The sequence below is a fragment of the Pistacia vera genome, unplaced genomic scaffold (genome assembly GCF_008641045.1).
Source record: "Pistacia vera cultivar Batoury unplaced genomic scaffold, PisVer_v2 Contig336, whole genome shotgun sequence".
NCBI lineage: Eukaryota > Viridiplantae > Streptophyta > Magnoliopsida > Sapindales > Anacardiaceae > Pistacia > Pistacia vera.
This window is the reverse complement of record NW_022196153.1, coordinates 255,729-268,881: the sequence shown is the minus strand read 5'-3', so window position 1 is coordinate 268,881 and position 13,153 is coordinate 255,729. Positions and strand designations below refer to the sequence as shown.

The following is a 13,153-nucleotide window of genomic DNA, read 5'->3' as shown; positions in this document are numbered from 1 at the left end:
TTTATTGGTCCACGAAATCCTAGACCTACCTCGTGTTTTTACAATAGCTTACGGAGAGCCTTTAATATAGTTTTGACATTGTAGCCAGAGTACATTATCATCTTTTAGACTAATTATATTAAGTCACTTCACTAGTTAGAAAATATTCTTAGATTTTTTTCTTTTCCAGCAGGCAAGTCCTTTTGATTCTAAACTAGAAACGTTCTAGCAAAGCTGCAATGAAAGACAAGACAGTGATCATAACACCATGAGTCATGCATGGGCGGAGCCTAATTCTATATTTGATATATTTTTAAGAGTTTTCGTACTGGAAATGGAACGCGTAAATTTTTAGATAATTTAGTGGTAGTATCGTTGGATGAAAAGGCGCATGCTCGTTGCAAATTGATTCATACTCATTGCTATGCTCTCAACACTTCTGGCTTTGATTTTTCTGGTACTGAAGCTTTTTCATGACCTCAAACTACTTAGAGATGATGTGATCAGAATTCGCCTTTTGTCTACTATCCTTCAGATGGGCTACAACTTTGTATTTACGGTTATGCCCTGCCACATTTTTTTTTTTTTTTTTCATCATTTTACAGTCTAATATATATCATCAATTTAGTTTTTTTTTTTTTTTTTTTCCATTAAAAAACTAATGATATGAAAAAAAAAAAAAAAAAAAAAAAAAAAAAGAGGATAGAAAGATCTATGAGAAAGTTTAACGAGAAAATTATGTGATGAAATTGTAAACCAAAAAAGGTTTGCTTGATATTAACTAAATTAGAGGGATACGTGAAGGGTGCCAGCTCTTTATTTTATTTGGTCTTTAGTTATCTGGTCTGATGATAATTTAGTTGATCTTCCTAGTTTAAGCATTAAAATAAAGAAGAGTAAAAATTGGAGAAGAAAAACCTCGTAGTTTAATTTGTTGACATTATGAAATGTGTGCATATGGCTAGTTAAAGATTGTTGAAGATTAGAGAAGAAGTTAAGAACTTGATTAAGTTATTTAATTTAATTTAATGTTAGTCATACCGAAGTTAATAAGTTTAGTATTAAGACTATGCTTGTATAGATATCTACCCAAGACATTTATTTAACCTACAAATGAGGCATTTAGTCCGCCTTATTGTTTGCTATGACTTTTGATTGAGATTTGTCATGCTGAAGTATTTTGTTTGCTTTGTATAACTCTTGATAAAAATTTACTTCTATAAATTGATTTGGTGATCATATAATGTTAATATCATTTACTTTATTTTATGTTATTTCTGTTTTTACTCTTTCATGCTACATACATTTCTTTGTATGAGAACTTAATTTGTACTTTGTATTTTTATTTATTTATTAAGACTTAAAGTTTTTTTATTTATAAAGAATATACGAAATGCTTGTATATTTTATTATTTGTTGCACGTGAGTTGTTTGGATTTTTAAATGCATCAGTTTAATTTTTCATTTCTTCTTTTTTCCTTTATGTTAAACAAATCCAACTAGTTAAGGCTTCATAGCGGAACATATTGAATATATAAAGCTAATTCCTTTTTATACGCCGTCACATCGATCTTAGTTTTACTTTAACAATACGTATATATCGTTTCTCTTGATAATTTCAATGCATACAAGTTGGCATCACATGGCATTATTTTCTTGCAATACACATTATAAAACTCACTTTAATGTTAATTGTTGTCCTCTTAAATCTTTTGTGTGACAGTGTATATAAATTAATTGTTAACATGGTCCGTTATGATAGTGGGGGCTGGTGACCCCACTCGTTTTTTTTTTTCTTCATAAATCTACTTATGTTTTTTTTTTTTTTTTTGGTTACCACGTTGTATACGTTCTTATATGATTATATCTAACCCCATTCATTAACTTTTTTCCTATTTTATATTATTTCATTTGCTCCCTCTAAATAAATTCCTCATCCGTCCTTAATTAATAGTTTTTGTTTGCACACACAGGATGCTGACATTGTGTGGCTTCAATCCATTCCACATTTTACCCAGATGCAGATTTTCAAATTGCATGCGATAACTTCAAAGGCAACCCATCCGATTTACGCAATTCACCAAATGGAGGATTTAACTATGTTAAAACAAACTATAAAACGATTGAATTTTACAAGTTTTGGTACTCTTCTAGATTAACATATCCAGGCTTACATGACCAAGATGTCCTTAACAAAATCAAATTTAATTCACGCATTTCCGAGACTGGAATCACAATTAAATTTCTGACACAGCATATTTTGGTGGATTTTGTGAGCTTAGTAAAGATTTTAACCTTGTTTCCCACCGTGCATGCAATTGTTGTTTTGGTTTAGCGAGCAAAGTTCAAGATCTTAATCTTGTTCTTGAGGATTGGAAAAGTTTTATGCAGTTGCCTCCGAGTGAGAAAGCAGAAAAGAAAAAATTCTTGGAGAGTACCCAAGAATGCAGGTATATATATATATAATATTTTTTGTCAACTCATTGATATCCCCATTATCCCATTGTCATTATAATCTATTTCATAATATATATTTATATATATATATAATATATTATTGTCAACTCATTATATCCTACTTATCCCTTGTCTTAATATCTTATTTCATATTTATTTATTTTTTTTTTTTATTTAACTTATGATAATTATTATTAGTTTATTTTGAAATTATTTCATATATATAGCATAATATTAATTTTTGGACAGGCGTCTAACACTTATTCGATAAAAGAAACACTTGGTTTCATTATTATAAGTAAGATTGTTCATATAATATATAATATATAATTCGTATACAAGGAATTTGTAATATTATTCAAATTTGTTATATTTTATGCGAAGTCTGTGTAACTGTCGAGAGTTTTAAGGTTTTTAAGTTATAAATTTGTTGTTATACTGTGAAACATATATTTATGTGTTTTTTTTTAAACAGTCTCAAGCCTTCCATCCTCCTCCTGCTCCGAAGATTAATGGTTCAGAAGGCAATAACAATGACCTCATAATTTTAAGTTCTTTTGGCCTCTTGGATCAATCAACAATAAAATTAAGTGTATATTATTATCAGTACTTTTTTTCTATTTGTCAATTTAAAGAACCAAGTGTAAATGTTTAGTTATTACTATTTCGAAGCACCAAAGTTTTGTATTCCTGATTTTTAAATAAATTGATAGTGTTCTGTTCAATGTTTGCTTCATATATATGCCTATAGCAAAAACACCTTGGAACTGCCAATCGTTGGCCGAAAATCCTTTATTATGTAACTTTTTTTTTTTTTTTTTTTAATAAATATGTTTACGTTATCTAGTTGTAATTAAAAAAAAAAAAAATGTGAATAATCTTAAAAGTTGGTTTATGTATAAGAAGGAATCTCATAATTTAGTATCTGTTTTTAAGTCTTTTTGAGTTATTTTTTCTTTCAATTTTTAAATGTCAAATTCAAAACTCTTATATTTTTTTCAGAAATTTCACCATCTTAATTTTATTAAATAATTTTACTTGTTCAAATTAAATTAAAAATTTTAAAAAATGAAGTAATAATAATATCATTAACTTACAAAATTTTTCAATCAGTTTATAATGAATAGTTTGTATAATCCATTAGTATATGTAACATCAATCTTTTTATATTTTCTTTTTACTTTTACGAGAAAAACTTTTAAAGTTATGTATTTAAATCAAACAGTAACATGAGCTTACAAGGATTTTTAATTTCCAACAAAATAACCAATAGTTTTTTATAATAAATTTTATACTTCTATTTTATAAATTAATCGAAGAGTAATATATATATACCAACATTGTTTGCAATTTTGCATACGGCATCTTTAATTACTTGTTGCCTAATATGTAAATAAATAACATAATCAAGTATGGTTAAGCATTTTAAAATATATGTCACTATTTATTTTCTATTTTAACGTTATGTCAAACACTATATATTAGAGAATCTTACAACATAATTTGGTTATTGTAAACAATTCCCACTAAAACAATTGTTTCATGTGATGTCTCATTCCCAAATCCAAATACGTAATGTCTATTTCATGTGACCACATAATTCGAACAATAATACTAATCTTACAAACACAAATACAAAGAGATTATACAATTGATGTGAGTTCACTTGTCCCATCGTCAATGAATATTAATTTTTTATTCTAATTTTCTATTTCTTCTTTCCTTTCCTTATTTACTTTATTATTTCAATTTTCAATTTTTCCAGTCTTCTTCTCCACCGCTGACTTCTCTTTCGCACTCTTCTCCATACGCTCTTTCGCGCTCTTCTCTCTGTCAACTCTTCTCCATCTCCATCGCTCTCTTCATCCATCGTTCTTCTCTTCATCCATCGCTCTCTTCATCTCCATCGTTGTCTTCTCTTTCGCGCTCTTCTCCATCTCGCTCTTTCGAGCTCTTCTCCATTGCTTTGTTCCTTGTCAGCTCTTCTCCATCTCCATCGCTCTCTTCATCTCCATTGCTCTTCGCCATCGCTCTATTCTCTTATCAGCTCTTCTTCTCCATCGCTCCCTTCTCCTGTCGACAAACGAAACCAGAACCCTAACCACCAAAATCGTAGAGTGTTCGACCTTGTCGTTTGAAAGCGTCTAAAATCTGACGGATGAACCGAAAGAGAGAAGTGAACAGAGTGACCGCGTGGATTCTCCGAAATTCCGCCGTTATCTCCGCTGTGACCTTCGCCATTGTCAATTGAGGTGCAGATTTTTGGAATCGTTTTTGTGCACACATGGTTAATTGAGGTGCAGTGACTGTTAATTAACTTATTCCCTTTCTAATTGTTGCAGGGGAATTCTATTAGAAATTGTCAAGGTAATGCTGCAAATACCAATTGGAAAATGGTTCTAGGAAAATTTGTGTAAGAAATCCATCACGTGGGTGAGTCTTTTACCTTTTTCATTTTTGTCTATAATGATTTCTGCTGGTATAGATTTCGACTAATTATTTGTAATTGACAAATAAAATGTAATTTGTAGGTTGCAGAAGTCTCAGTTTCATCATGGGAATGATGCAAAAGAAAATATGGGTTTCATAATAACCACAAAGCCGTCTGAAGCTTTTGACAAGCAACATAGGGCTCTGTCTTAAAAACAAGGTGATGAGTAACAAACCTTTTTTGGGCAGAGTCGACACTAATTGATAAAAAGGTTTGTTAGGACCACACAATTATGGCTTTAACAAGCTTCAATTATTGTCCAGTACTATTACTTCGTCTCTGGCCTCACTCTACCTGTAGCTCAGAATTAAACCCACAATTCTCAGTGTTGGATGCATTGTTTAATTAATATTATTATTTTTTAATTGAATTAATGAATCATATTTATAACATAGAATTATTTGTTTTTTTGCATTTATTTAGGGTAATCTGTTTACATCATAGTACCATTTTTGACCCAGTTCTCTACTTTTGAAAGGCCTTGGAAATCTGGATTCTTTTGCTTCTGCGTGTCAAGAAATGAAGGAGAAATTTCTTTGAAATCAATGAAAGCAAAGTTTGGAATTGCTCTTAATGCACTGGATAGGTAATGCTTTGTTTGCATTTTTTTCTAAGCCTTCTTAAAAGTCTGATTCTAAGTCAATAATTCACTAGCTAGCTCTCAAAGCAAACAAAAAAATCATGTCATTCTTTCTTCGGTTCTCTCTTAGCTATTGAATACCTATACTTGTCTACACAAACTTCAGTTTCATGATGTTCTCTCCCTTTACAGCCTCCTCCTACTGTCCCTTCTGAAGTTTTAAATAAAGGAAAAGTTATAGCTGATGCTTATAGACGTGCAGACGAAGAGGAAAGCAAAAATTTGGACCCAGAAATTAAAGAGTTGGAGTCAATACTACAAATTTATGTGCAAATTTTGGTGACAATTTGAGTCTCCATCATCTTTTGTGAGAGATTGATACATGGAAGGGTTAAGTTTTGCAGTATATTGAGTCTTATCATGGTATGAATGAATATGAACTCAACTGGAAACATTTGACCATCAACTAAATTTAATAGGCTAACATTGCCTCTTTATAACCATTAGATTGGTGCAGTTATTGAGGTGTTATTTTAATTCACTTAACTCTTATGGTAAGCTCATCTTTAATCACTTTTTATCAAGAGAAGTAAAAATATTTAATTTGTATAAATACCTTATCAATCCAAATTCAAAAGTTACTCAGATATAACTCCTAATCAATTGTTTCCATGGTGATTTCTGTCAGCTTCCAATTCCATCAATCCATAAGAAGTCCATTTGGTAATTTAATAACTAGGAAAACAAATAAAGGGGACTTGCCTAAAGTTAACACTATTATCAGGGTGCAATATCATATCAAGAGAAGTCAATATTTCTCTTGTTATTCAAATATAAAGCACACAACGATGAGAACTGTCAATATTCTCTTGTTATTCATAATATAAAGCACACAACAATGAGAACTTCAAGTTTTGTCACATTTCCTGCAATTCCATTTTCTATATTTCAACTTTTCAAGGCATTGACTAACAATGATACGATTGTCATGCCAAAATAAATCACCAACTTGCACCAAGAAAAAAAAGCTCAGATAACAAACATGATAATGAACATAGAACAACATTTATTGTGTTGATACACAAGGACAGCCACAGCTGGTATAAATAGTACCCATACAAGCATAATAAAATCAAAGAAAAAGAAAAAAACTGAACAGCAGAATAGAGGATACCATTTGCAATAACATAGATAGTAGATCCCGACAAGCATACGGCAAACATATCAAGCTAGTTGCCACCTCACTGAAATACACACACTACCTGGAAAATGGTAAAACAAACAAAATTTTCCATCATTTTATCTTTTATGAAGGCGTCATGCTGCTGAAGATGTGCTTCAAACCGTGGCATGCTGCAGGTAACCTCCCCATACTCATTGAACATACCTACTTAAAAAAGATAAATAAGTAAACAGTAAACCACACACCACTTCCCAAAAAGTTTAATAATCACTCATGAACACTAAATAAACGAAACTTCTATCGCATGAAGAACTAATTCATTAATAATACACACAAGTTTAATCTCACCTTTGGACAAAAGCGTACATCCAGAGTCTCAAGCATGCTACATTGCGATATGGCAATTTCGACCGCTTCTTCATTGATGTTAAAAGACTAATAGAGGCCCCAATTGCAATACAAGATTAAGAAACAGTGTCAAATGGTAACAGTATCATGCAATTCATTAAGATGCCATGAAAAAAAAAATTAAGAGCACCGACTAAGAATAATGAATGCAATGAATGAATCTTAATAATGACTGAAATAAGGTTGAAGTAAAAATAATGCACATAAGTATATAAGTATGACACTGATAGTAAGATAATGGAGAACAAAACAGAGCACTTTCCCCGAACAATTAGAATCAAAGTCAACATAAATTCAATTGAAAGAGAACTTGGGATCCGTATTGAGAGACTCACACTTTTCCGACAAAGGTAGCAACGGAATTTCAGGGAATCCACGGCGATCACTCTGTTCACTTCTCTCTTTTGGTTCCTCCGTAAGATTTTATAAGCTTTGAAACAATAGGGCTGGACCCTCTATAATTTCAGTGGTTAGGGTTAGGGTTAGGGTTTGGTTTGTCGACGGGGAGAAGGGCGCGATGGAGATGGAGAAGAGTTGATAAGAGAACTGGAGAAGTGCGCGAAAGAGAAGATAGTGATGGAGAAGAAGATTGAAAAAATTTAAAATTGAAACAACAAAGTAATAAAAGAAATAGAGAAGAAGAAATAGAAAATTAGAATAAAAAAAATTAATATTCATTGATGACATGGCAAGTGATGACGTGTCAAATGATATGGCATTGCCATGTCATCTGTCATGTCACTTTGTATAACCCTTTTTGTATTTGTGTTTGTAAGACTAGTATTATTGTAATCAGAATATATATTCAATCAATAATATTATAATTATAAAGATTACCATACAAAGTGAAGTGACAAAAAATGAATAGAAGAGTGAAACAAAAAGTCAAACTCATTATATTCACTATTCTATCCATTTTTTGTTACATCACTTTATATGAAAACGCTTGTAAGTGAGCTTTACTTATATTCAATTGTTTATATCAATTCACATTCTGCTCATAAATAGAAATCTGACAGTGCACGTAAGAGTCCACAAATCCGGTAAGTTATGCCCACACAAACTAAAAGACAACACAAATGGAGCATTTAAACATATTGAACACAAATGGAGCATTTAAACAGATTGAAAAATGAACAAGTCTTGGAGACATCACATGATGTGTCCAATTCCAACCATTCAATTTTATGCCACTTTGCTCCCCTTTTTCAATATCATGTCTTTGGCAATTTATATCATTATTTTGATTTTATCTACGTGAAAAATTCACTTTTCGACTCTCAAAGTTAGAGTTTGTNTTTAATATCATTGTGCTCGTGTATTCGAGTCATCCAAACTATAAAAACATCTTATTTTGCTCATGTATCAACTGCAGCTAACTTAGTTTTTTTTATGTTTTTTTTTTTACATTTTTGAGGGGTACTTCTGAAACAACGAGCCAGTGATGTTTCCTACATGGACACTTCTTGACTTATTCAGACAAAATGGAAGGGTTGAACGAGCTTTCAGGGACTATATTGTCTATAAATCTATACACCAATACAATAATTTAATTGTTTGTTTTTATTCATATATGCTTATATTATAAATAAAAAAATTATATAACCTTTTACCAATTTATATATATTGCCTTCAAGTTGCTGAGAAACCTTAAAATAGAGGGAATAGCAACCGCAAGTCACTGAAAAGTTTTTTTCCTTCTCAAGTTTCTTAATCTTCTCTCTGCCCTTAAAAGTTATGGGGGGCTACATCGATTTGTAGACCCTCTATAATTTCTAATTCTACCGGCGGCTTGAAAACTTAATTAAAGTACATGATAGTGTTATTGACTTTGCTTTGAAATGTGCTATAAAAGAAGAGAAGAATCCACCGAGAGAGGAAAAAGGTAGAAATTTAGGAGAAAACAATCAAAATAATGTCAAAACTACCAACTGCCAATAGTATTGATGAGATCAACAAGCCTGCAAATATACTCACAACGCAAAGGGCAGTTATAATTTCCTTGTTCGTGACGGTGGGATTTTCGTGCTTGCTTCTTTATCATTCGGCACATCCTTTCGAGTTCTTGCCTAGCTATGAAGATCTTATATCGCCATTAATGAAATCACAGGTCTGTATATATATCCTCTCTGTGTTGTGATTTTCTGGTTTATTATGCATGAACTTAAAGCTTCTTTAAATTGTTATTTCATGAATGAAAATATGTTATATACACAGACAAAGTTTTGTGATTCGCATGGGGTTACAGAATTTTAATATAAACATGTTTGTTCTTGGAATGATTACATTTCTAATGTAAAGGGATTTGCAAAAGTTTAATTCAAAACAGATGAACGTTTGAGTATATTAAGAATTTTAACTTTCTGTTCTTATATTTATCTTATCTTTTATTTCCTAATGCCTAAGGTCAACATAACCATTGGAGATTAATTGAAAAGGAGAAAGAAATGGAAAGAAACTTGGGGAAGGAAGAAAGTGTTATTCAATATAGTTTCGTGACAAACGTTTCTAAAATATCATAAGGAAAACCGAAGTTTAATAAATCAGTAATTTAATTAAAAGATAAAGCGGAAGTTTTGGATAATAAATATTTATTGGTCCACATGAAATCCTAGACCTACACCGTTGTTTTTACAATAGCTTACGGAGAGCCTTTAATATAGTTTTGACATTGTAGCCAGAGTAACATTAATCATCTTTTTGACTAATTATATTAAGTCACCTTCACTAGTTAAGAAAATATTATTAGATTTTTTTTTTTTCTTTTCCAGCAGGCAAGTCCTTTTGATTCTAAACTAGAAACAATTCTAGCAAAAGCTGCAATGAAAGACAAGACAGTGATCATAACAACCATGAATCATGCATGGGCGGAGCCTAATTCTATATTTGATATATTTTTGAAGAGTTTTCGTACTGGAAATGGAACGCGTAAATTTTTAGATAATTTAGTGGTAGTATCGTTGGATGAAAAGGCGCATGCTCGTTGCAAATTGATTCATACTCATTGCTATGCTCTCAACACTTCTGGCTTTGATTTTTCTGGTACTGAAGCTTATTTTATGACCTCAAACTACTTAGAGATGATGTGGATCAGAATTCGCCTTTTGTCTACTATCCTTCAGATGGGCTACAACTTTGTATTTACGGTATATGCCCTGCCACAAATTTTTTTTTTTTAATTTTTCATCATTTTATAGTCTAATATATATCATCAATTTAGTTTTTTTTTTTTTTTTTCCCCATTAAAAAACTAATGATATGAAAAAAAAAAAAAAGGACAACTAGAGGATAGAAAGATTTATGATGAAAGTTTAACGAGAAGAATTATCTGATGAAATTGTAAACCAAAAAAGGTTTGCTTGATATTAACTAAATTAGAGGGATATGTGAAGGGTGCCAGCTCTTTATTTTATTTGGTCTGATGAATAATTTAGTTGATCTTCCTAGTTTAAGCATTAAAATAAAGAAGAGTAAAAATTGGAGAAGAAAAACCTCGTAGTTTAATTTGTTGACATTATGAAATGTGTGCGTATGGCTAGTTAAAGATTGTTGAAGATTAGAGAAGAAGTTAAAAACTTGGATTAAGAGATATTTAATTTAATTTAATGTTTAGTCATACCGAAGTTAATAAGCTTAGTATTAAGACATATGCTTGTAATACGATCTACCCAAGACATTTATTTAACCTACAAATGAGGCATTTAGTCCGCCTTATTGTTATGCTATGACTTTTGATTGAGATTTGGTCATGCTGAAGTAATTTGTTTGACTTAGTATAACTCTTGATAAAAATTTACTTCTATAAATTGATTTGGTGATCATATAATGTATAATATCATTTACTTTAATTTTATGTTATTTCTGTTTTTAACTCTTTCATGCTACATACATTTCTTTGTATGAGAACTTAATTTGTACTTTGTATTTTTTATTTATTTATTAAGACTTAAAGTTTTTTTATTTATAAAGAAATATACGAAAATGCTTGTATATTTATTTATTTGTTGCACGTGAGTTGTTTGGATTTTTAAATGCATCAGTTTAATTTTTCATTTTCTTCTTTTCCTTTTATGTTAAACAAATCCAACTAGTTAAGGCTTCATAGCAGAACATATTGAATATATAAAGCTAATTCCTTTTTATACGCCGTCACATCGATCTTAGTTTTACTTTAACAATACGTATAATATACTGTTTCTCTTGATAATTTCAATGCATACAAGTTGGCATCACATGGCATTATTTTCTTGCAATACACATTATAAAACTCTACTTTAATGTTAATTATTGTCCTCTTAAATCTTTTTGTGTGACAGTTGTATATAAAATTAATTGTTAACATGGTCCAGTTATGATAGTGGGGGCTGGTGACCCCACTCGATTTTTTTTTAATAAAAAAAACAAATAAAATTTTTTTTTTTTTTTTGGTTACCACGTTGTATTTGTGTTAACGTTCTTATATGATTATATCTAACCCCATTCATTAACTTTTTTCCTATTTTATATTATTTCATTTGCTCCCTCTAAATTAAATTCCTCATTCCGTCCTTAATTAATAGTTTTTGTTTGCACTACACAGGATGCTGACATTGTGTGGCTTCAAGATCCATTTCCACATTTTTACCCAGATGCAGATTTTCAAATTGCATGCGATAACTTCAAAGGCAACCCATCCGATTTACGCAATTCACCAAATGGAGGATTTAACTATGTTAAAACAAACTATAAAACGATTGAATTTTACAAGTTTTGGTACTCTTCTAGATTAACATATCCAGGCTTACATGACCAAGATGTCCTTAACAAAATCAAATTTAATTCACGCATTTCCGAGACTGGAATCACAATTAAATTTCTCGACACAGCATATTTTGGTGGATTTTGTGAGCTTAGTAAAGATTTTAACCTTGTTTCCACCGTGCATGCAAATTGTTGTTTTGGTTTAGAGAGCAAAGTTCAAGATCTTAATCTTGTTCTTGAGGATTGGAAAAGTTTTATGCAGTTGCCTCCGAGTGAGAAAGCAGAAAAAAAAAATTCTTGGAGAGTGCCCAAGAATTGCAGGTATACATACATATATATTTTATTGTCAACTCATTGATATCCTACATTATCCCATTGTCTATTAATATGTTATTTCATATTTATTTATTTTCTTTTTTTTTATTTAACTTATGATAATTATTATTAGTTTATTTTGAAATTATTTCATATATATAGCATAATATTAATTTTTGGACAGGCATCTAACACTTATTCGATAAAAGAAACACTTGGTTTCATTATTATAAGTAGAGATTGTTGCATATATATATAATTTCGTATACAAGGAATTTGTAATATTATTCTAATATTTGTTATATTTTATGCGAAGTCTGTGTAACTTGTCGAGAGTTTTAAGGTTTTTAAGCTATAAATTTGTTGTTGATACTGTGAAACATATAGTACGATGTGTTTTTTTTTAAACAGTCTCAAAGCCTTCCATCCTCCCTCCTTTCCTCTCCTGCTCCGAAGGAAACTTTAGATTCAGGAGATTCTCAAAGTTGTTTGAGTTAACCATATAGATTCTATTCCGACTTAGAAAACTGAAGAGGAAGATTGCATCTCATCTGAATCAGTTAAGAGATAGCATTTATCCTTCTGTTACATTTATTCATTCAAACGTGTAAAGCTCTATATATTCAATAAGATCTTCTCATCTGGTATCAATTGAACCAGACTTTCAATATCTTTGACTTGGTATCAGAGCCTCATTTGGCTAACACCATTCTTGATCCTAATGGCTTCCGCTACCTTCTCTTTTCCCAATATCACTCCCTTAGTTTCTGTCAGATTAGATGGATCCAATTATCTTAATTGGACCACTCAGTTCACCCCACTCCTAAGAAGCCATGATTTACTTGGCATTGTGGATGGCTCTGAGCTGTGTCCTCCAAAGTTTGCCACTGATTCTGAAGGCAAAACGACCTCAGAAATCACCACTGATTATATGGTATGGTAGAAAAAGGACCAATTTATTTTGGCATGGATCAATGCCACTCTCACCGAGAAGGTCTTA

The 13,153-nt window shown here is 30.9% G+C and overlaps 1 protein-coding gene and 1 pseudogene across 1 annotated transcript; both read left to right on the top strand.

Annotated features, from left to right (window-relative positions):
• The first annotated feature begins 247 nt into the window (after positions 1 to 247).
• On the top strand, positions 248 to 2,949 carry LOC116137855 (annotated as a pseudogene).
• Positions 2,950 to 8,878: 5,929 nt separating this feature from the next.
• On the top strand, positions 8,879 to 12,619 carry LOC116137854 (uncharacterized protein At4g15970-like). The gene is made up of 4 exons (XM_031423551.1): positions 8,879 to 9,208; positions 9,870 to 10,244; positions 11,678 to 12,159; positions 12,565 to 12,619. The coding sequence occupies exons 1-4, from the start codon at positions 9,014 to 9,016 to the stop codon at positions 12,617 to 12,619; spliced, it is 1,107 nt and encodes a 368-aa protein (XP_031279411.1). The 5' UTR covers positions 8,879 to 9,013.
• Positions 12,620 to 13,153: the final 534 nt, after the last annotated feature.